This window comes from Tetrahymena thermophila (genome assembly GCF_000189635.1).
Source record: "Tetrahymena thermophila SB210 genomic scaffold scf_8254545, whole genome shotgun sequence".
Classification (NCBI taxonomy): Eukaryota; Ciliophora; class Oligohymenophorea; order Hymenostomatida; family Tetrahymenidae; genus Tetrahymena; species Tetrahymena thermophila.
This window is the reverse complement of record NW_002476317.1, coordinates 796857-820554: the sequence shown is the minus strand read 5'-3', so window position 1 is coordinate 820554 and position 23698 is coordinate 796857. Positions and strand designations below refer to the sequence as shown.

At 21.8% G+C, this 23698-nt stretch overlaps 6 protein-coding genes across 6 annotated transcripts; 3 read left to right on the top strand and 3 right to left on the bottom strand. All coding sequences in view use genetic code 6, as the record gives it.

Annotated features, from left to right (window-relative positions):
- Positions 1-603: 603 nt before the first annotated feature.
- Positions 604-3457, bottom strand: TTHERM_00151620 (hypothetical protein; the record flags this gene model as incomplete). Its single annotated transcript, XM_001021695.2, has 2 exons — positions 604-3305; positions 3355-3457. The coding sequence occupies 2 exons, from the start codon at positions 3455-3457 to the stop codon at positions 604-606; spliced, it is 2805 nt and encodes a 934-aa protein (XP_001021695.2).
- A 1303-nt stretch (positions 3458-4760) lies between these two features.
- On the top strand, positions 4761-6563 carry TTHERM_00151610 (Serine/Threonine kinase domain protein; the record flags this gene model as incomplete). Its single annotated transcript, XM_001021694.2, has 6 exons — positions 4761-5075; positions 5151-5298; positions 5414-5610; positions 5840-6113; positions 6167-6417; positions 6480-6563. 6 exons carry the CDS (start codon positions 4761-4763, stop codon positions 6561-6563), a joined length of 1269 nt encoding a protein of 422 aa, XP_001021694.2.
- Positions 6564-7781: 1218 nt separating this feature from the next.
- Positions 7782-10136, bottom strand: TTHERM_00151600 (RNA cap guanine-N2 methyltransferase; the record flags this gene model as incomplete). Its single annotated transcript, XM_001021693.3, has 4 exons — positions 7782-8441; positions 8501-8594; positions 8663-9039; positions 9129-10136. The coding sequence occupies 4 exons, from the start codon at positions 10134-10136 to the stop codon at positions 7782-7784; spliced, it is 2139 nt and encodes a 712-aa protein (XP_001021693.2).
- A 1471-nt stretch (positions 10137-11607) lies between these two features.
- TTHERM_00151590 (Serine/Threonine kinase domain protein) lies at positions 11608-15103 on the top strand (the record flags this gene model as incomplete). The annotated part of the gene is made up of 10 exons (XM_001021692.2): positions 11608-11827; positions 11882-12035; positions 12190-12421; positions 12895-12940; positions 12991-13184; positions 13248-13358; positions 13413-13781; positions 13847-13939; positions 13993-14109; positions 14183-15103. The coding sequence occupies 10 exons, from the start codon at positions 11608-11610 to the stop codon at positions 15101-15103; spliced, it is 2457 nt and encodes an 818-aa protein (XP_001021692.2).
- Positions 15104-16371: 1268 nt separating this feature from the next.
- On the bottom strand, positions 16372-17323 carry TTHERM_00151580 (hypothetical protein; the record flags this gene model as incomplete). Its single annotated transcript, XM_001021691.4, has 5 exons — positions 17224-17323; positions 17092-17153; positions 16882-16958; positions 16592-16659; positions 16372-16472 (listed from the first exon to the last, which is right to left on the bottom strand). The coding sequence occupies exons 1-5, from the start codon at positions 17231-17233 to the stop codon at positions 16372-16374; spliced, it is 318 nt and encodes a 105-aa protein (XP_001021691.3). The 5' UTR covers positions 17234-17323.
- Positions 17324-19025: 1702 nt separating this feature from the next.
- Positions 19026-22877, top strand: TTHERM_00151570 (hypothetical protein; the record flags this gene model as incomplete). The annotated part of the gene is made up of 7 exons (XM_001021690.2): positions 19026-19034; positions 19096-19167; positions 19259-19393; positions 19463-19671; positions 19732-19878; positions 19962-22718; positions 22772-22877. 7 exons carry the CDS (start codon positions 19026-19028, stop codon positions 22875-22877), a joined length of 3435 nt encoding a protein of 1144 aa, XP_001021690.2.
- Positions 22878-23698: the final 821 nt, after the last annotated feature.

Sequence of the window (23698 nt, the reverse complement as noted above, 5' to 3'; positions counted from 1 at the left end):
AGTTTTAATAATAAATTTTTAAAAATTCTAAAGAAAAGATATTTTTAGAGCACTGAATCATACTTATAATTTAAATATAAGTTATTGTTGATTAATAATATTTTATATTTGAAGTATATATTTTTAATAAAAGTTATATAAAATCTCAATATTTATAAAATTGTGATAATATCTTTTGTATCTACTATTTTATTTTTAAGGTAATATATATAATAAAAGTTATTAGGTTTAAAAGTAATAGAAAAAAATAATTAAAATACAAAGATAAATGAGTAAATAAAAGTATTTTATTTACCATGAAAATTTAAAATAATATATTTTAAAATTTACAAAACAGAAATTAATAGCAATCTAAATAAAGAAAGAGTGTAAAATTATTCATTTTATATAATAATTTTTAAAAGCATATATGAGGTCTAACTCACTACTATGAATTAACATCAAATAAAAATTTAAAAAAGGTACTCTTTTTAAATTAATAATCAGATGAAGTAATTAGAACTATTCTAAAATTGACTATCTAATAATTACATATTATTGTTTTTTTTATTAAGGTAAGTAATTATTAAATTATTGCTAATATATTTAAGTGGGGAAATTATTTCAACATTAAAGCTTGCAACTTTATATAACGCTCTTAAAATATAAAGTCGCTATGATATTTCGCTCAGAATCATTTAAGTACGAAAGCAAAGATTAGACCTAATAGAGAAAATTTCCTAAGCTTTTTTGAGGATTTTTTAAGAGTATTTATCTAATTTTTGTCATGAATTCCTACTTCGATATTGATTTTTGCAAATAAGATTCAATTATTTGTTCTAGACTTTCAATGAACTCATAATAGGTAATATATTTAACAATCTCAAATCCCGATGCTTAATTTTTTTCTAAATTCATCTGATTGTATGAAATCTATCTTGAAGAAGTATGGAAGTTTAAGGTAGATATATTATATGTTTGATTTTTATTTAAATAAAAATGAATTTCAGCTTAACAAGAGCAAAATTTTTTCTAATAAATAACAGTAAAAGCTTTTGAATGAAATTTTTCTGAAGAGGCAAAAAATAGGCAAGTGCCATTTGCAATTGTAAATTCAGCTATTTCTGATTGTGCTAGTAAGTTAGAAGGCTTCAAATCAATGCAAAAAGGAAAAATTTTTTATTGGCCATGTCTGAAATGTTAAATTTTAATTGATATGCTTTGACTGCTTTCTTGAAACCAAATTAGCTAACCTCCATATAATTTACTAATTTCTTAGGTAAATAATTTTTACCCGCTTATTTAAGCTTCAACTATCTTTTCTTTTATGTTTTTTTAAGGATTTTAATTTTTCCCCTCTTACAAGTCGCTTCTTATAATTTCTTATTCTTCATCAAGATACTCAAAATTTATTTATTGATTATATAAAATACTATTTGCGATTGATGTTTGTCTTGGGCGTGTTTATGAAAAGTTCTCTATAAATTAATCTTTTGACTTCAAATTTATTTAAGAATGATTTGTTAAATCTACTGAAGCAATTGTTGAAAAAGCTACATTTGAATTTAAATCGTTCATTGCTTAATTTACTACATGTTAAAGATCGTCAATTCTTTGAACATAAAAGTATCTTCCCCCCTTCAGCTACGATAAATTGAATAAAGATTCGTCTGTCTAGTTTTTAGAACAGTATTAAAAAACTTTAAAACTTAAGTTTTCATCAATATTATGTAAATTATAATTATTTTAGGTGCTGAAATAATTGAATTTATTCCTTATTGTTTCTAAGTTAGGAGGATTATATCCATCTGAAATCAGAAATATTGATTATTGATAGTTTATGTAGGTTTTTTAAGTCAGAGTTAGAAAGGCATGTTGGAAGGCTATTTCGTGAAATCCTGCTTTAGATTTTAAAAATTAAAAATACGAACACTTCTGAATTTATTTTTTCTACTCCTCATCTTCTAAATATTCTAAATAATCATTATTGATTTGATCTATTTAGCAGTTAAAAAGATTTTTTTAAATTAAATCCTAAAGAATTTGCTTATTTTCATTATTACATATAAGTAAATCAGTTCTTACACATTTACCTCTAATAAAATCAGGAAAAATAAGGCAAATTCTACTGTGTTAATTTGTTTGATCTAAAATTTAATGGATAGTTTATTGAATTTATTTTTAGAATTCGTTATTATAATCGATAATTAACACTAGATCAAAAGGACTTTTAATAAAATCGTCTACACTCAGCTAAACTTTTCCATTAGCTTTGTTAAATTTAAGCATTTTATTTCTATAAACTGCACTTAAATTTTTTTATTTCTTGTTATAGTAATCTTCTAATTATTTTATATAATTTTAAATGCTCTGAGCGTCTTTTTTAGCAATTTATAATTTCAAAAGGCAGTCTATTGAAACACGATAGTTATTTATATGCATTTTCTCTAATGAAGCTATTTAAAAAGATAAATTATCTGAAATGAATCTTTGATTGATTTAAATGAAATCTTTAAGAAAGTTATAATCTAGAGGAGAATCTTAGTTAAGGATAGTTCCAAAACGCTTATGATCAAATTCATCATAGCAATTAAATAAATATTTTTTTATATCATAAAAGTAAATTCTTTATTATTTTTAAAAATTTTTTGGCTATGAATGTATGTTTTCTAAATTCTACTAATAGTCTGTATAAGAAAAAAAACTTAAAATTCTTGATCTTGGACTACATTTTGTACTACATATGGATTTAGGTGATTTTGGATTAGTTCCAATAGAAATTTCATCTATAATAGAATCTTCAGCAAAGCATTAATATCTTTCATTATTTTTACTAAAGCTAATATGATTTTTTAAAGTATTAAAATTTTTAACTCTTTGTTTTTAAGATACTTCTATATTTAATTCTACTTTTTTTTTACAAGAACTTAAAGGACTGTCGATTCGAGTCTTTTATCCATTTTAAGAGGGTATAGTTTAATCTGTTCCTATATGAAAGTTTATTGAATTTTGATTAGATATAGTACTGCAGTTACTGTTTTTACGTCTTTTAACATTTTTTTATATAATGTTATCTGATTAATCCTCTAATAGTTAAGAATATTTTGTTTGAGAACTAGACATATTAGAGGAATTGCTGAATATGCTATAATTTTTAGGCCTTATCGAACCAATTGTAGATTAGTCTTCTATTTTAACAATATTATTTTATTTATTTTTGGTAATTTTAAAGCTTTTTTAAATATTATTTTGGTTATATGCTCTTTAAAAAATATCATTTTTTCTACTAAGAAATAAATTGTTCTTCAATCTATTTTCATTATTACCTTTTAAATATAAATGAAATTAATATAACTATAAATTAAAAACTTTTACAATTTATTGTAGCTGAGGTAGATATACTCCTAGCCCTATTTATTAGATTTTATTTTTTTGGTCTGCTATCTAAAGATGTTTACATTATGTCTTCTTAACCCATATTAGTTAGAGCTTTTATATAATATTTTCTTTGTTTTTTTTTAGCTAATTAAATTAGAATTAATTTTTACTATTTTTAACTTAGATTTAATAAAAAAATTCAGGCCATAATTTTTTAGCTAGTAAATTTCATAATTATTTTAGTTATTTTAAAGTTATATTCCTTTATTTTTTTTAAGGAAACAAATTTTAAAAATTTTAAAGATCCATTAGAATAATAACTAAGTAAGATAAAAAAAAATCTTTTAATTGCTAATTAATTTATATACAAATAGAATTTCTAATCTTAAGATTTTATTATATATTTAATTGTATTTTAATACTGTTTTTATTTTAAAAAAAATCTTTCAAAAACTTGATATTAAGCAAATTGTTTTTAAACATTATTCAATAATAATATCTAAATATATAAATAATCATTTTAGAAAAATTTATTTTTGAGTTAGAAATTTTATAAATTTTATCTTTGTAATATATTTTCTAAATTATTAAATTGATAAAAAATAAAAAATAATTTATATTATTTTTTTATATTAAATTCAAGTAGCTCAAAAAATATCTGACTAAAAAAATTAAAATCAATAATTTATTTTTAATTTTGATACTTATTTTAAATAAAATAAAGATATTTTTAATTTTAATTTGCAAAAAATTATTTATCTTAAAAGTTTGAAAATAAGTAATAGTTTTAGCAAAAATAATATGTTAGAAGATTTATTAAATTTTAGACAAGAAGAAACAAATAAATAATATTTATTTTAATGTTTAATTGAAAATTACAACTAAAGAATATTTAAATTAAATGATAAAGAAAAATATATTTTTGTATAGACTCTGGGATTTATAGTTCTCTTAAATTTATTTTAGGTAATAAATTTCATAGATAGATAATTAATACTATTTCTTTTAAAATTATACATAAAAAAATAACATTTAATATTTTATTCTAATTTTAAATTTTTATATTTTTTAAAAGAATTAATTCAGAAGGTTAAAACATACAATCTGATTGATGTGAACTTATTTTAAGCTAAAGTGAGTTTTTAGTGATGAATTTAATTAATCTTAACAGCTAATCAATAAAAAGTGGGTAGTTAAGAAAAAATTGTTGGTTTTAAATATTTATTAATAAGGCTTAAGACTTTATTGAAATTTAATCATAAAATCAGAAAAACATTTCAAAGTGAGAAAATAAATAAATAAATAAACAATCAGAAAATCACATCTTTTAAATTTACTTAAAAAAAAATATTATCTTTCAACCAAGCTACAAAAATAATCAAAAATAAAGGTAATAAAGAAAGATGTACTTTTTATAGAAAGAGAAGAAAGCTAAAATTGAAAGATAAGCCTAAATGCTCGAGAAAGAGCTCTAGTAGCTAGCTTCAAGAAAAGTTAAAGATGAAAACTTAGCTAGCAGTTTTTCAAAGCCACCAGTAAGCAGAACAAAACCAAACACCCTAACTGCTATTCCTTATTTAAAAAACAACACAAGCCAGAAGGAGCAATAAGTAATAGGTTCAATGAAAAATGTTCTAAAACCTTCAAACAACAATAATACAGTGTCTTAAGGGCGCAGAGAATCTTCATTGAATTCTGTGAGAAATTCTAGATAAATTGTAGTAAATTTAAAATATTAAATGCCTAAAAAGTTATTCCTACTCTTATTTAACAAAAAATTTTTAAATAAAAAGACTTAAGACAAAGAGAATGTAAAAAAAGTAATGATAGATTCAAGTAAGATCACTACAACTAATATATAATAAGGAAGTCTATCACCTATTACTTAAACTTAAAATTCTATAAATTAACTTGAAAATTATACATTAGGTCCTGTTATAGGTAATTATTTTTAATCATTATTCTGCTTATAAATTATGTTAAGCTATATATAAAAGAATAATAAGTTAAAAAAATGTTAGTTTTAAAATGATTTTTACTTAAATTATTACTAAAGGAACGGGAAGCTATGCGACTGTAAAACTAGGTGTAGATAAAGTTAACAATATTAAAGTTGCAGTGAAGCTATACGAAAAATTTAAACTATTTGATCCCTAAAAGAAGAAAAATGTCCAAAGAGAGATTTAAATATTGTAGAAGCTAGATCATAGCCACTGTATAAAATTATTTAAAACAATAGATACTCCAAAGCATGTATTTATTATTTTTGAAAATTAGTTCAATATGAAGTGATTGATTTCAGCAATTTTATAAAATTACATTTAAATCTTCCTCAAATTTAAATAGATTGAGCAATTATTTCACCAAAAACTTCTTTCATTCATAAAAATTAATTGATTGATTTTTATTTTTTTGAATGAACAAAATAATTAAATTTTCTTTTTATTTAAATTGTTCTACTTTCAATATTTTTTACTTTAAGATTAACTTAGTAATGGAATATGTAGGATCAAGCTCACTTCATTCATACCTGAAACTGCATACTGGAAGAAAACTACCTGAAAATGAAGCAAAGAGGATATTTAAATAATTAATTTTAGGCTTAGAGTATCTGCATTCTAAAAATGTTGTACATAGAGATATCAAACTTGAAAATATATTACTTGATAAATAAAATAATGTTAAAATTATTGATTTTGGATTTTCCATAATTATTCCACCTGAAAAAAAGTTATCTATTTTTTGTGGAACCCCAAGTAAATATTTTAAATATTGTTCAAAATTTAATAGCAATTTTAAAATAATCAAGGTTATATGGCACCTGAAATAGTAGCTAAAAAAGAATATTACGGATAGCCAGTAGATATTTGGGCAGCTGGTATTCTTTTGTATGTTATGTTGTGTGGTACTTTTCCTTTTAGAGGTATAGATGATAAAACACTTTTCAAAGAGATATAAAGAGGAGAAGCCAAATTCCCACCTCATGTTTCTACAGGAGCAAAATATTTAATATAAAAAATACTAAACACAAATAACAACGAAAGAATAAATGCAACATCAGTAATTAAATATTAAAATATATTTATAAAATTTTAAATTTTGTTTTAAATTTTAAATAAAAGATATTAAAAGACACCTGGCTATCTCCAATGGATATATCAAACCAAATAGAAAACTTAAAAAAATATGGCTCGCTTAAAAACTGAGGATGAATGACTAAATTAGCATTCATTCTTATTGAAATAATTAATAACCAAAAATATTGAAATAAATAAAATAGATTTTTCTGAAATAATTTAATATTTCAATAATAAAATTATGTAAATAATTTAATTTCATCTAATAAAATCTAATGTAATTATTAAAAAAATTAAATAAATTTACTAATAATTTATATACTTATTATAAGAATTAATTAATCATTAATCCCTATTAAATAGTATTTACATAATTATGTATTACTCTGTTCTATTATTTTATTAAATATTTCATAAAGAAAGATTAACTAACTTCACTTTCATCAGATTTGTGTTACCTTCTTAAAAAAGCAATAAAATATTCTTAATTATCTTGAATTCATTTTTTTAAGATTATTATCCTTTAAAAGAGTATCATACATCTTTTTCATGAACTTACTTTAAAAACAAATTTATCATCAATCACATATAATCAATTAATATTTTACTTAATCATGTACTTTGGGCAAATTTTTCTTAATTATTTCATAAAGAAAGTTTAACCAATTATTATCTTTAAGCAGATTTTACTTTTCTTTTTAAAATAAATAAACAATATTTTTTTAATATCTTGAATTAATTTTGATTAAAAATTTACTGCTCTTAAAGATACTTTATACATTTATAAAAATAAACTTATTTGAATTATTAAATAGTTAATCACAATTAATTAAATAGTAATTAGAAAAAATTTTATTCTTTTATTTTATTTTTAACATTAAAAAATAAACTTGCTTTAAGTCTATTTATTTTGATATTTATTTAAATAGAAGCAAACATAAATATTTTTGAAATTATTAATTAATTTAATATTATTTAACTAATTAAAATAACTTTGTTAAGTTTTAATTCATTTTGATATCATATCTTTTATTAATTTATTTGTTTGTTAATTAATTTTTTTATTTTTAAAATTTAGAAAAAATATTTTTGTTTTTAGAGATAATTATTAATAGTTAATTTATGTAAAATATACTATTCAATCAATCAATTTTATTATACATTTATATAAGTTTTAATTTGAATTAATTTGATAAGTTTATAAATGTTTTATTATCGATAAAGATTTGTATGAGTTATCCATCCATCATCAATATCTTTTTTTATGTGATAATTAATTTTATTATTTATTTTTTTATTTTTAAGATTACTAAGACTTTTTAAGATTATTGAAATAGGAAAGGTGAATCAAATTGACTTTATTTGATTATTTACATTTAAATTAATTTTATTTCCATCTATTGGAATGTTATTATATTCATCGAAATAGAAATCACTTTCATTATTGGAGTAATTATCAGAAATATCATTTTCACTTAAGCTATCTTTTTTTTCTAACAAATCTCCGAGACTGCTTTCTACTCCTCCTCCATAAAATGAGTTGCTTTATGAATCCTTATCAAATGATATTTACTTTGAGCTAGTAGCTTTTGGTAACTATTAATTTAATTCCTAAGATTATACAAGAGAACCTTATTAAACATTTAACTAAAAGCTTTATTAAGATGTGAAACTGTTTGGAAATTAGTTTGGAGACCCTACTAAGTCAGAAGCACTTTCACAAACATTTGAAATATTGTTTGTTAAATTTAACATATTTTTGATTTCTTTTTGATGGATAATGCCCTCTTTTTCTAATTCATCACTAAAAGAATTTAGTAAATTTTTTTACTTCTAAAGATCATTGATATCAATTGATTTAGCTAAACATCTAATTAATTTAAACATACCTACTTTCCTTAATATAGTATTTAACAACTCTAACACTTTTTCTTCATAAGGTCCTTTATATGGACTATTATCTAATATGTACTCTTGGAGAAATTTAATTTCATCTTCTTAAGATATCTATTTTTTAAAAATTAATTTAACAAATTCATATAAATTAAAAATATAAATTAAATAACCTTAGATGCGTCACCTAATAAAATCAAGAAATACTTAATTTTTCCATTCATATAAATAATCTCTATGTGAGGGCAGTGATGTTAAATCATGTCTCTACAAAAATATTATTTTTTTAATTCAAATAAATAAGTATTTTGGAAAATTAAAATTCTTAAATTTACAAAGGAAAATTTCTGTAGATTCTATAAAACTTATCCAATAATATAGGAATTTGGTTTATATCTATGTAATAGGGTAGTAGAATAGCTATGTTTTTTGACATTCTGTATGCATTTTTCATTGCTTTTAAGAGATTAGGAGAAGAATGCTTAAAGATATCAGGTTTTGTTGTTTCAGAAATCATATCTATCTGTGGATTTATGAATACAATATCAGCTCTTAATTAGCCTAGCTCGCCACACTCTAATGATAAAAAATCTGCTTAAATGAATTCTACATTTGAGACATCTTATTTGTGGTTTTTTATGTTTTCATTGCATGTTTTAATAGCTCTATAGCTCTAGTCAACAGCAAAAACAAATTTATTGATTTTGGAAAACTATTTTTATTAAATAAAAAATTGTAAAATTATTAAAATGTTATTGAAAAATAAATTGTAAATTTTTGATTGTTATATTTAAGTATTACTTGCACAGTATTTCCTCCAATACCACAGCAGGCGTCTATTAAGATAGGGTATTTTTTAAATTTTTAGGCAATATGAAATGCTATTTTTTAAGGTGTGAAATTTTCAGTCTAATCCATATCTACTTTAAATTTTGCATATAGACTTTAGTAGTTTAAAAAATCAACATTGTTATTTTGTACTTTACTAGTAGTAAAGATAGTAGAATTGTTTTAAGAATTTATACTATCTTAGCTTGTATTTATTTGCTTTGAAACATTTAAATTCTAATTAGGAGCTGCTTTGAATAATAAACTAGTGTTATTTAAGATACTTTATGTACTCTTATTTGACGCTAATGAATAATTAAATGTCCCGCCATTAACATAAAAAGCTTAATAACTGCAATAAGCAAGAGTAACATACTTATTTCCTTAGTCTCTCAAAAAAAAGAATTTATTCAAAAGAAACCTTTGCTTTACTTACTGGTCTATTTGCTACACGAATTACTAATCTTTTACCTACTTCTTTTCAAAAATTTTTTAAAAATGCTCTAAATTACTCGCATCTAAAGAACAAGCAATTGTTTTATCCTTCTCAGTTGCTACTTACTAATTGCCTTTTTTATCAGATTAATTGATATCTTAACCTTTGAAATTATAGTCATAATTAGGAGTATTCATACCAGAAGTAAAAAAGCTATTATAATTGTTGTTATTGTTATTATGTGTTTCTACTGTGTCTCTATGGTTTTTCTTCTCACTATTCAAATGAGAGAGTATACTTTTTTCAGATATATACCCTTATTAATTATGTATTCCTGTATTAGCATTCATATTATTCTAAATATCTGTCTTTGTTACTGTTAAATTATTTGTATAATGTTTTGTATCTTATAATTAAGAGATAGATTCATCATTAGTGTTGATTGTCTTCATATTTATTTAACTTTTTAGCCTTTTATCCTTTTTTTTATTGCCGTTATCATCATCGTCATGCTTTTAATTATTCTTTAAACAGCAATTAAACATTTATCTTTTTAAGAAGTATGTATTTAATGACTTAGTAATATCTCTTGAAAGCTTTCTATTTTTATTAATCAAATAAATTTTGACAATTTAAAATAATCAAGTCAATAATATGATTTTCAATACTAAATATAATTTGTATGCAAAAAATTAATTATATTGGTTTGTTTTAGATTATTTATCAAGCATGAAATATCTATTGATTTTATTTGATTAATTTGTTGTCTTTTTTTTTTATCTCTTTTGATTCTTCAAATCTCAATACTGATTTTATGCCATAAAACAAAATTAATTTTTGGTAACAAAAACATAATTATTTTTTCATACCTAAAAAAAAGCCTCAATTCATTTTCTTTCTTTTGTAAATATCCCTTATTCAATTTTATCCATCAATACACCAAAAATTTAATATTTCAACTTTTTATTGTTTATAAAATAAAAACATTTTTTTGATGAAATTCACCATAAGTTTAATTTTAACATTGTTTTTTTTTTAAATTAACTTTTATCAAATTAAATAAACCTTTGAAATGTAAATATTAACTTATGTAGAATTTGAAATTTCTATTTTAATTAAAAAAAATAATAATTAAATTATAAAAAATTATTTAATTTAGGTAATTATACAAAATTAGGAACAAATTATAGGGTTTTTGTCATATATTTTTATGAATATGGCTTTTATTAAAGATTATTTAGCATTCAAAAATATCAAATAAGCATGGAAATTTAAAAATGAAATTAACAAATTAATTAATTTATTTTGTTTCCAAATTGCATTTGTAAAAACAAAATTATATAAAATAATTAAAATGTGTGACTCTAGTTAAGCTTTAGTTTGAAAATTTTTGAAACTAAAATTAAGAAATTTTAAATCTTCATATTAATACTTTAATAGATATTTTAAATTAAGAATGAATGTGTAAATAGATAAATTATTTTTTTTAATAAAAATTTTAATAACTTTTATAAAAAAATTATTAAATTAATTTCTTTATTTGAAACTAATTTTTTAATTGTAGATTTACTTTAATTTTTATATATTTAATTGAATTTAATAATTAAATAAAATCTCTTGATGAAATTTAGTTTGATAATCATACATGTTAAATATTGATAAACACTAGACATTGTCCTGTAAGGTAGTTTTTTCTACTTATATTTAAATGAAATCGCATTTAATTATTCTTTTAATTTTTCAAAAATAATTCATTTAAAAAATATACGAAGTAAATTTTGATTTATTTACTATTAATTTTTGAGTGATGAGTCAATTTTTGACATATTAATTAACAGAAAAACAAAGAAAAAAAAAATTAGAAACAGATTATACAAATTTAAAAGCATAAAACTCTTTAAATAAAGACAAACAAAGCAAAAACAAATAATACTACTTTTAAAGATATAAAATAAAGTTAATTTTTGAAACAACCTAAAGAGGATAGATATTTAAATTTGAATTGCATTATTTTAAATGATTCAGAATTAGCAAATGTAAGCTGGTATTCAGCAATAATAACAATAGTAGACATAGTAGTAATAGATTACTTAGCAGTAAATGAATCAAATTAATTAGTAGTAACAATAGTAGGCTTAATAGTAACAGTAACAATAGGTTCCTGTTAGAAGAAAAGAACCTTAGATATCAGCTGCCACTAAAGATAGGGCTGAGGCTGCTAAAGCTTACATAGAGAGTATGAATTTATTATTTTAGTTTACAAATCTAACTTAAATTTATTTTAAATTAGGAAAATATGCTATGATGCTGTAAAAAGAGAGAGAAAATAAAGAATACTGGAATGAATTAAATAAGAAAATGTAAGAAATGCAATTTACACCTTAAGAATAAACTATAATCAAAAGAGATGTTTTGTAAAAAGAATCTGAAAACAATAGAAGATTGTAAGATATTTTTTTGTTTTAATAGTTTTAGCAATAGACATACTCTTAATTATGCTAATATTAAACATTTAAGATGTTTGTTTTCTATATTAGCCTAAAACCAATGAAAAAATATTTTCAAAACATTTAATTAATTATTGAATCTTAATAACAGGAGATAAAAAAAAGGGACAAAAGACTATGATCCAGTAAGTATTATTGGAAGAGGTGCATTCGGTGAAGTTAGAGTTTGTAGAGATAAATAAACATAAGAGATAGTTGCTATTAAAAGAATGAACAAATTAGAAATGTCTAATAAAACTTAAATTGGGCATATAAGATCTGAATAGTAAGTTCTATCATCAACAGGAAATCCCTGGATTGTTGAGTTGAAAAGCTCATTCTAAGTAATTATCCTGTTATCTTTTAAACAAGTCTTTTAAAGCTGAAAATAAAATAAATAAATATACAAATACAGATAGATGCATTTTATTGTTATTCCTTTCAAATAAACTAAATAGATAATAAATAGTAATAAGCAAACAATCAGCCTTAATTCTAAATTAAAATAAATAGCTTATTTTAAAATTAATTAGCATTGTTAAAAATCAGTAGTTATTGATTCTTTTCTTTTGAATTTTAGTTATTTTTCTTTATTGATAAAGATAAAAAATAAATAAAAATTGCTTTTTTAAATTTAACAAATGAACGAATGTAGTCAGTCAGTCAGGCATCTATCAAATCTTCATTTCTTGAAAAACAAAAAACTGACAAAAAATTTATTTTCAATGAATTTTTATAAACAAAAAACATTTATTTATTTTTTAATCAGCTTCTTAATAATAAAATTCAAAATTTAGTTTGATATTTAAAATATTAGGATGAAAAATACTTATATTTAGTGATGGAGTACTTAGCTGGTGGAGGTAAGAAATTTTTATTTATTTATAAAAATTAATTCGACTTTTAAATAAAGATTTAATGAATGTACTGATTAAGAAAGATATTCTCACAGAAGAAGAAGCTAAGTTTTATACTGCAGAACTAGTTTTGGCTATAGATTCTGTTCATAAAATGAATTATATTCACAGAGACTTAAAACCGGATAATATCCTTATTGCTAAGGATGGTCATATTAAATTATCAGATTTCGGTTTATGCAAGCAAACAGTATTTATTTAACATTGGAATCAAAAATTTAGCTTGATTAAAATTATTTAATAAAATAACTAGGAAATTAAGCCTAAAATTGAATTCGGAAAAAAAGAGAATATCGATGCTGCAAAATTAGATCCAAAGGTGCTTTTAACTAAAAGACCAGCTAACTACTAAAGAAATAGATAAGTAAGTTCTATTTCATCAAATAAATAATTTATTTTTTTTAATTATAAAATATAGCTTGCATTTTCTACTGTAGGAACTCCTGATTACATTGCTCCAGAAGTTTTTGGGCAAAATGGTTATACAGAAACTGTTGATTGGTGGAGCTTAGGAGTTATACTATTCGAAATGTTAGTAGGTTATCCTCCTTTCTTTAGTGATGAACCTCCAATCACATGCCAAAAAATCATGCAATGGAAAAAAACTTTTTAAATTCCACCAGAAGCTAACCTTTCTCCAGCTGCTGCTGATTTAATTAGGAAATTAATTGCTGACTCCTCTGAAAGACTCGGTATCAATGGTGTGACAGAAATAAAAATCCATCCTTTCTTTGTTGGTGTTGATTGGAAAAGAATGAGAGAAAAAACTCCTCCATATATTCCAGAAGTAACCAACATCAAACTAACTATTATTAAGAGTATATTTTATCATTTATAATTAATATAACTTAGGTTAAGTCCAGTGAAGATGTTAGTAATTTTGATAAATTTGATGAAGAAGGTGATCCATGGGGTAATGATGATAAAAAGAAAAAAAACATTAAGGTAATTAATTCATTTTTTTTTTATTGTATGAGTGAAATTTATTTGGTTTAAAGCTTGATAGAAACTTCTTTGGTTATGAGTTTAACAGAGAAGCAGAAACTCAATAAAATCCTGTTTTGATAGCAATCGATACTCTTGAACATACAAAAGCAAATTCACCAAGGCTAACAGTAAATAATTAATTAATTAATTAATTAATTAATTTTATTTTCTATTCTAAATTTTTATCTTTTACCATCAAAGAATAACTCTTAGATGCCTCAATAGATTAACGCTTAATCTATTTAATAGTAATAAATGACATAGCAAATTCCTGTTCAATAACCTTTTAGGCAATAGAACTACTCTCCCATAAACCTAACATCACGAAATGAAAACGTTTTGTAGAGCTAAGTTAATATGTAAAATAATTTAATCAGTTAGAATAAATAGGTTTAATAGTAGCAACAGTAGTAATAATAATAATAATAATAATAATATTAATATTAAAACGGGACTCAGTAATAAGGAAATAACTAAAATAATAATCTTATAGCTAATATGAATATTAACAATATGTCTCCTAGAGAAAATATAAATAGCAACTTCATGCATCAAAATAATCATATGGATGAAAATGTTAAAGCTTACTCAACTAAAAATGCTCCCTTTTCTTAAAAATCATAAAGCCCAGCAAATTTATAAATGGTAAACAGATAAAATTCTCCTCTGAATTAACTCTAATAGAAAATGATGTAAATATCTTAATAAAATGTTGCAGCTGCTATCTCTAATTCTGGTTCAGGAAAATCTTCTCCAAGAGCAACTAATTATTAACCTTTCTTTAAGGCACCTTAAAATGTATCTAATAAGCAATCTTCTCCTAAAAACTAAAATCCTTCACCACCAAATTATTCTCCAAACAATAGTCACAATAATATTAATACAACTACTATGTAATACAACTATGCTTAGAATCCAATTAAAAAAAGTGGTGGAATAAACAATAACTTACCTAATTTATCATCAAATAATAGTGGAGGTTCTCCTAAGAACTTTTAAGTACCTAAATATGGATACAACTTCTTGGCTAATAAAACCATTACTAATACTAACCCAGGTAGTCCAAGGGGAGGTTCTCCAAATTCTGGTATGAATAAGAATCCTATTATTATGAATAAGTGAAAATTCAATTCTTGCTCTATAAAACTATAATTTAATGTTAGATATCGATCCATACACCCATCCATTTATTCTCATCTATTGATTAAGATCATTTTAGATTAACAGATAAATGCTACTAATATGCGCTTTAATTAACAACATTACCCTTATAATATAAATAATTATAAATTTTACAAAAATTCACAAGGATATATTTGCAATCCATTGGATGTTATAAGTTTAAATTAATTTTAATCACTTCTAAAACTACCACTCTCTCATTAGAAATTTATACAAAAAAACCTAATTATTTTAAGTTATTTTCAATAAATTTTAAAAAAAAATTTTCTAACAATAAACAATTGCTAATTATTTTTCATAAAATATGTAGTATTTTAAAATGATCATAAAATCAATCTAGTTTATTATTAGCAATGAAATTAGTAATATTTAGAAATTCATTTCTAAAAAAATTCAAATAAGATAATTTTTGAAGAAAAAAAAAGCTATTATTTGTTTTTTAATCATTTAATTTTGAATTAATAAGTTAAATTTTCTAAAGTTAAATAGAGATTTAAAACATAAATAAATAAATAAATTTTTAATGAAAATGATTCTTTATTTAAAATTTTTTAAAAGATCATTTTAATATTGCATTTATTGAAATAAAATATTCAAATGATATAATTTATAGGTAAATTTTTATTATTTCTTATTTTTTAAAGTTACTACATTTTATTTTGATAAAGTAATTTAAAAATAATAAATTTTACTTTTTATAAATAATTTTATAATTAAAACATTTATTTTGATGAAAAGCAGAAATATCACTTTAAAAATATATTTAATAGCAAAATATTAAAGTTTAGAAATTAGCTATTTATTATTAGGCATTAAATTAATATTTCTTTCTCATTATTTTAATATTAAAATTAAAAATAAAAGCTAGCTTTTTTAACTAGAATTTTAAAACATTTTTAGAAAATATCTACAAATTATTAAATTTCCCTATCTTAATAAAATAGCTTGTAAATCAATAATAATTTTGCATAATTGTATCGTGTTGTCGATTATGTATACTTTGCCACATTAAGAACACATATGACAACAATAAGTTTGAAAGAATATTTCTTTTTAAAGAATAATTTAACTAACTAATTAATTCTTCAACTAATATCCATCCTATTAATTTATTTATATTTGTTTTTTACAGATTAATTGCTTGATTGATTTCATTTACTTACTAATAAACTCTCAATCAAATCAATTTACCAGCCAAACATCTTTTTTCAGAACTTTTATCTACGGACACCAGCTAAGCAAGCTCTGTAAACATTTTAAGGAGTAGTAGGGTACATATCAGCATGAACTCTCAAATCCTTGATAGTGTCTATTATTATATAAAATATTATCATTTTTATTGCAAATTTTTTCAAATAAAAATAATCATTTATGATTGATTGCACTTTATGCTAAAAAATATGTGAATAATTAAATTAATGAGTCTACCGAGTTCACCCTTGTAAGTCCAGTATAATTCAGCAGCCCATCTTTTGCACATTTATTGAGCTTCGATTCTAAATAATTCAGAAAAATATTTTAATTTAAAACCATTTCATATCTGCATTTTCAAAATCTAAAAATCTAAGTTGCCTAGTTATTTTCAATGCTTTTTTTAAGATATGCTTGAAATTTTGCCTTATATTTTGTATGCTTGCTTGCTTTCTTTGAATGTACAAACACATAAGCAAATAAAAATAAAAGGCAGAAAAAGAAATCTAAGAATAAATTTTTTATACCTTCCTTCAGGATCGTTGACTCTGCCAACTCCGAAATCGCAACCCTTCCAGCATTATTGAATAGAAGGATTCCAGAACTATTATATTTTATATTTAAAAATGAGTTAATTTGATAGCACTATCTTTATTATTTAATTTAATTTGAATGTATTCTCATTTATTGAATTTTATAATATGCATTTTGGATATGTCTGATGGAAAATTAATTACAGAGAATAATTCGTTGCATTAGGCATAGCAAAGACCACCTTGATATCTATTTTGATGAGCAGCTAATTTTTTCGAAATAAAAAAATGGTTTATATCTTTGATATTCTTTGATCTACAAAAAGAAGGATTTACTTTAGGCCATTTTAAGAGACTATTTACTAAAATTCCTTTTTTATTTATTTAGATTTTCTTTATCTTTTTTAAGACTTAATAATTTATAATTCGATTAATCAATAAAGAGCTTCTTTATTTTTCATTTTATTTCTTTTCTTCTCTTTATTATTTGTATCAAAACTTATCATAATATCTGCGATAAACTAATTAATATTTTTCTGAATCTTGACATTTCAAATACTAGCTAACATACTAAATAACTAACAAAATAAATAAATAAACAAATAATCATTTATTATATAACACTTAAGTGCCATATATTTGATATGATGAAAGCAGAAACAATCGAAAATTAATTAGTTGATATTTTTCAAAACAGTACATATTTACATACATATATTTTTATTGTCTAAATTTTTTTATTATTTTTTTCATATCTAAATTAATTTTTGAATTAAATATTTTTAATTTAATCATTTTAAATTTTAAAATAGTCTTAAAAAATAATATTTCACTAAATTAGACAACTTTATAAATAACAATTATTAGTTTAACATTTTACATCACTTTTATTATTTACTCCCCAACTTAAAAATACATCTTATCATCTAATCTATATATTTAAAATAGAATTAAACAAATTATTTAAATAATTTTGAATTTCTTAATAAAATAAATTCAATTTTTTCAATAGTTTAGATAATGTAGCTAATAAGGCTAGCAAGTTATTTTTTAATATTACTCATATGATTATAAAATTAAACTTTTAACTAAATTTTTTTGTAAAATATTGAAATAATATTCTAATTCAGCCAAAATATTTACTTTAAAATCATAATATATCTATCTTATTTATGAAGTAAATAAAATGAAATCATTCATTATTAATAAGTAATAAAATTACTTTTTATTTATTGAATTTCCATTTTAATTTTTATATAAATATCAGGATATGTAAAAAATATTTATACCAGCATATGATATGTTTAGAATATCAACAAACATATTACTTTAAAAGAATTAAATATAATCATGTAAATATTAACCTTAGTTATTTAGTATTTATTTCGAACTAAAATTATATTAAAAAGCTTTATAATTAATAAATATTATCATATATTAGCATCTAAAAAGAAATTTGAAGTGAAAAACTAAAAAAGGGTATTGAAACAATTTATTAAATTCAATAAAAAAAACGAATAAACTCTTAAAAATAGCTGTATTCATCCTTAGTGAATTAGATTTGTATTATTACATGACTATTTTAGTTAAAACAATTTAAATCACTTATAAGAATTAAAATAAATCTGTAAATTTAATATCGCTCTTTTAAATTAATTCTATTTAGTTTTATATTTTTTTTATTTGTAAAATCTATTTTATACTTAGTTTTATTTATTTTTATCTTAAGTTAAATGACTGAAATTTATTAAAATATTTGCATCAAAAATATATAATAATATAAGAAAGTATTAAAATTAACAATATTTTAAAATATCAACTCAAATTTTTAAAGACCACATTTATAATTTTACTTTTTTTGCACAATGATCGAAATTATTGTTTAATTGGTTGATAACAGCAATTTTTAATGTTTAATATCAATTTTTCTTACCTAATAGTTATAGTAATTAACTTTGAAAATAAAGATACTTGAAATTAAAAATTGATTAAAAAATAACAAAATTTAAAATACACAAACTAACTAATTAATATTCTTTTTAGTTTACAAAAATTGAAAAATATAATAAACTAACAAATAGTAATAAACAATTAAATAAATATATAGGTAGGTAGGACAAAAAATAGAGATTATAAATATGTCATACGTAATTTTATTAATCAATCAAAAAACAATTCAAATTTAAATGGCTTTATCTAAAAAATTAGTTTAGTTAAAAGCCTAACAGCTTTTTAAACAACAACAGCAGTGATTTAAGAAGAGATATTGCTATGAACGAAGTAAGATTAATTTATTTATCCAATATTATTTAGATATCTAATCAGTGAAATGAAATACTTTTTTCTTACTTTATTTTAAAATGATATCCAGATATTTGATTTAAAGGGAAAATAGAATCATTAATCTTCTTTGTTTGGAAGTAATTTATCTCAGTTTACTGGGAGTACAGCAGAGAGAAGTTTTTTAAATTTAAATGTTAGAGATTCAATTACTGCAGAAAATATTGTAGGAAGCATTTTTGAATTGTCTGATAGAAAATAAAATTAATTTAAAAATTTTTTAAATTACAATTAGAAATACTAGACTTAGCCATAGAATATCAGCATGTTTAATAGTAATATTGCAGGTCATAATACATACTCTCAAACATCACAGCTAGCCTTCAAGTAGCCTACATAATAATCATTTTTAAATTATGATAGCTTTAATAACAATAACCCATCCCCAAACAAGGTAGCATCTATGTAATCCTAGTAGCACCAATAAATTTCTTTTTTTGATATGTAATTTTGTAATAAAAATCATTTCAAAATGTAATATTTCTATACAATATATATTTTTAGTGATTTTGATAATGCAGAGGATGGCACTGATAACTTTTATTACAGTTCCAATTTTCATGTGCATTAAAACGAACTAAGATCTAATGCGAGTTAACAATCTAATAAACTATAATTATAAAAATTTAAATAAGAGATAAATGGTTTATTGTAAGAATAATTTCATCATAAAATTTTTTATTTGGAAAAAAAAAAGTTGTGTTTCATCATTAAATTATTTATATTTATAATAGATCTAACGAGAATAGCAGATAACCTTCAAGTAGAGAAAATCAGGCAGACTATTTCTCTAGTAATTTATCAAATAAGAGAAACAATTTTAGATCTGTGGATGGTTTATATGAAAATCAATATTAATAAATTGGAGTATACTCTCATGATAATTCTTCAAAAGCTGCAGATAGTCAGTTTGTAGGTTAACAAGGGACTAAAAATTATTATAAATTTTCAAATTTAGTAGGGAACACTAGCTACTAGAAACCATAATATGAAAATCATAGTTTAATGCTAGAAAATACAGATGATAGTTTTATTTTTAGCAAAGATAAAATGAAAAAAAATTCTAGAAGTTCATCTATCTTAGGTGATAATCTGTTTTCTACTTAAAACTAATAATACGATTTAAATTCAAGTTATATATAACCTCATAGCGTTTAGAACACTGTTAGAAGTAGTTTGCTTACATTAAATTCCAATTCAAATTAATCAATTAACTAAGGCTTTAGATATAGAACTCAATATTAGAATAGCTCTGAAAGTAAAAAAAAAAACGAATTTGAAAGTAATTCAAAAGATGGAGGTTATAAGGTAGGCTAAGATTTTGCAAAAAAGCTAAGATTACAAAAATGTGAAAGTACAGGTGATTTTTAAGTGAGCTAGTTTTAATAAACTTAAACAAAATCTCCACTATCAAATAATGCAAAGAATTAAAGTTTATAATAATAAAATCAAAATAGGAGCTAAATTACTAATGCTGATCAAAATTAAGTCGGAGTTTATAAATAAGGTTCATAAAAATAATATTAACAAAATAATTCTAAAGCTTAAACAGAGGAAAGTACTATTTATATCCCTACATAAGAAACAAAAAGCTCTTACAGCACTCATAATTTTGATTCTACTGAGTCTGCTGAAAAAAATCAAACATAGAAAGAGGATCAATAAAATAAAATGAGTCAAAATAATCAATTTTCCAAATAATGGGAAGAACTAAATTCTTTTAAAAAGAATGCAGCACAAGAAGAATAAAAAAGTAAAGAATTAACTGAGAAATTAATTTAAGGTGGCTCTACTTCAAAAATCGACTTCAAATCAATAAAATTATCACGCACTCCCCTATAAACAATAGACATAAAATAATAATTAGCAAATATTGATTAAAAAGCAAAATTAGAAGCCTATGGAGAATCAATGTAACCTCCAGAACTGACTAAAGTAGAATAGTTTGTTCCATAACTCCTTTAAAAAAATTCTATTATTTAAAGTATAAAAACACCATCAAACTAAGATGATCGATAACAATAAACTTGTTAAGGAGATTAAAATACTGAATAAAAATCTAATCAAAATATGAACACAAACAATGAAAGTATAAAATAGAATGATGATAGTATAAACGATAACAAAAAAAAGTAATCTTCAACTATTAATAATTAGAAAATAAACATTTAATAAAATGAATAAAAGAAAAATGATCAACCAACTTAAAAGGGAAAAAATTAGATAGAGGAAAATATTAATTAAAAAAATATAAGCAAAGTCTAGTAATAAGAGGAAATTGTCAAATAAAGCTCAACAACTTAAGAATAAAGTTAAAAATTAGTAGAAATTAAGTCAAAAGAATAAAATAAAAATGAAATTAAAACTTAAAATTAAGCTAAAGATAAACCAATTAAAAATCTAGTTCAAGTTTAGCAAAAAAAAGAAAATTAAGAAATTAATGAGGTAGAAACTGTTAAGAAATCTAAAAACAATAATGTTATTGAGAAAATAGAATAATCACATGAAGAAAAGAATTAGCAGAGTGATAAAGATTAAACTTAAAAATAAAATGCAACAACTAAAAACTAATAAAATTAGTAATTAATTACATAAAAAACTTAAAATTAAGACGCACTGGAACAAAAGCCTAAATCTGAAGCTGAAAATCCTAGTAAAAAATAACTTTAAATAAATTTAAACAATAATTAAATAAAATAATAAAACACAGAAAATGCATCTGCATAAAACTCTTCAAGATAGTAAGTTGATATTTAAGGAATAGTTTAAAATATTAGATCTATTAAGGAGGATTTAAAGCAAAAAAGAAATAATAGGAATGCTTAAGAAGAAAATGTAAGCAAAAGTAGTGCAAATGTATTATAAACTGATCCTTCCTCCACTCCTTCTTTTTAACTTGCCACTTAGTAGCTACAAGAATTCAGTTAGATCAATTAAAAAGAGAATAACTCTCATATCGAATCATTAAAAAATGAAATATTTTCAGATTTTGGAAAAAAAGGTAAAGAAATGGAGCAACAAGATTTTCCAATGATTGAAGAAGAGTAGATTTAACCAGAAAATTAAATTTTAATTGAAAATAATCTAAATCCTTAGAAGAACAAAAATAAATTCCAAATGGATGTGATAGAAGAAGAAATAAGAACAAAAAATACAAGTTAAGAATAGATAAATACAAGAACCTCTATAATGTCATTTGTACAAGATCAAAATGCCTAATAAGTTGAAGAAGAAAATTAAATCGAAGTTAGTTTTAATGGTATGAATAATGACATGGAGTATGTAAGCAACCAAAATATTAACGATGAGCAAACACCATCAGCTAACAATGAAAACCAAGTTTTTGCTTTAGAGGCTGAGTATAGTGATGGAGATTAATTAGAAAAATGTAATGAAATTTTATAAAAAGAACTTTCTCTAGATCTTATTATGAAATACTAATCTCTTCTAAACGAAGCAAGTAGAGCTTCAGTTAAAAATCTGCCTCTTCAGTAATTAAATACTAGTATTATTTATTTTCAATATAATTTTAATAAAAAAACAGGTACACTAAAGAAATGGTCAACTTAGCATATTGTATATTACAAACAGTTAGAAACTGCTCATAAATTCCAAAAGATTCAGACGAAGATCAAGAATAACAATTTTGAAACATTAAATACAAATAAAAATTATAAAGAATTAATATTGAAAATAAATGAAATAAAGAAAGAAAACTTAAAATATTAAAAATTAAAATATAAATTATATCTCCAAACTATAAACAAACAAACCTATATATAAATATTATCATTTTTAAATTTATATTTCCTTGTACATATAAATCATTCTATCTATAACTCTTTAAGTTTCATTAAATTAAATGGTCATAAAATAATTACAAATACAAAAAAATTCAAGTTATTAAAGTATATCCATTATCATCCTATTAAATTTCAAATATAACACAAACGATTCCTTAGTGTAGTGGTTATCACGTCAGTCTAACACACTGAAGGTCCCGAGTTCAAACCTCGGAGGAATCATTTTTTTAATATGCGATATCTATTAGTTTGATTTTATCAAAATTTTTTTTTTTTTGAAGTAATCTAAAAGTAATAAAAATTTTTAAAGATAAAGGTTGCTTTAATTTAAAATAAAATTTGTCATTTCGACATTATAATAGATAATATCATGCTAGAAAATTCTAAATATGCTGAAAAAAGTATTTATGCTTGTTAATAGCAAATTTTTTTGCATAAAGATCTTTGATTTTAAAATTTCTTTTATATTCTCAGTTTCATACAAGTGATTATACAAAATTGTAGTAATGTTAATCTAAATTGTCACAATATTGATGTTTTATCAAACTATTTGTTGTTTATCATCATAGCTTTTTATGGTTCTATTTAAGCAAAAGTTTTTATTATTAACATAAGATTATCAAACAAACAAAAAATTAAAGATCTGTATTTGATATAGAAGAATTATA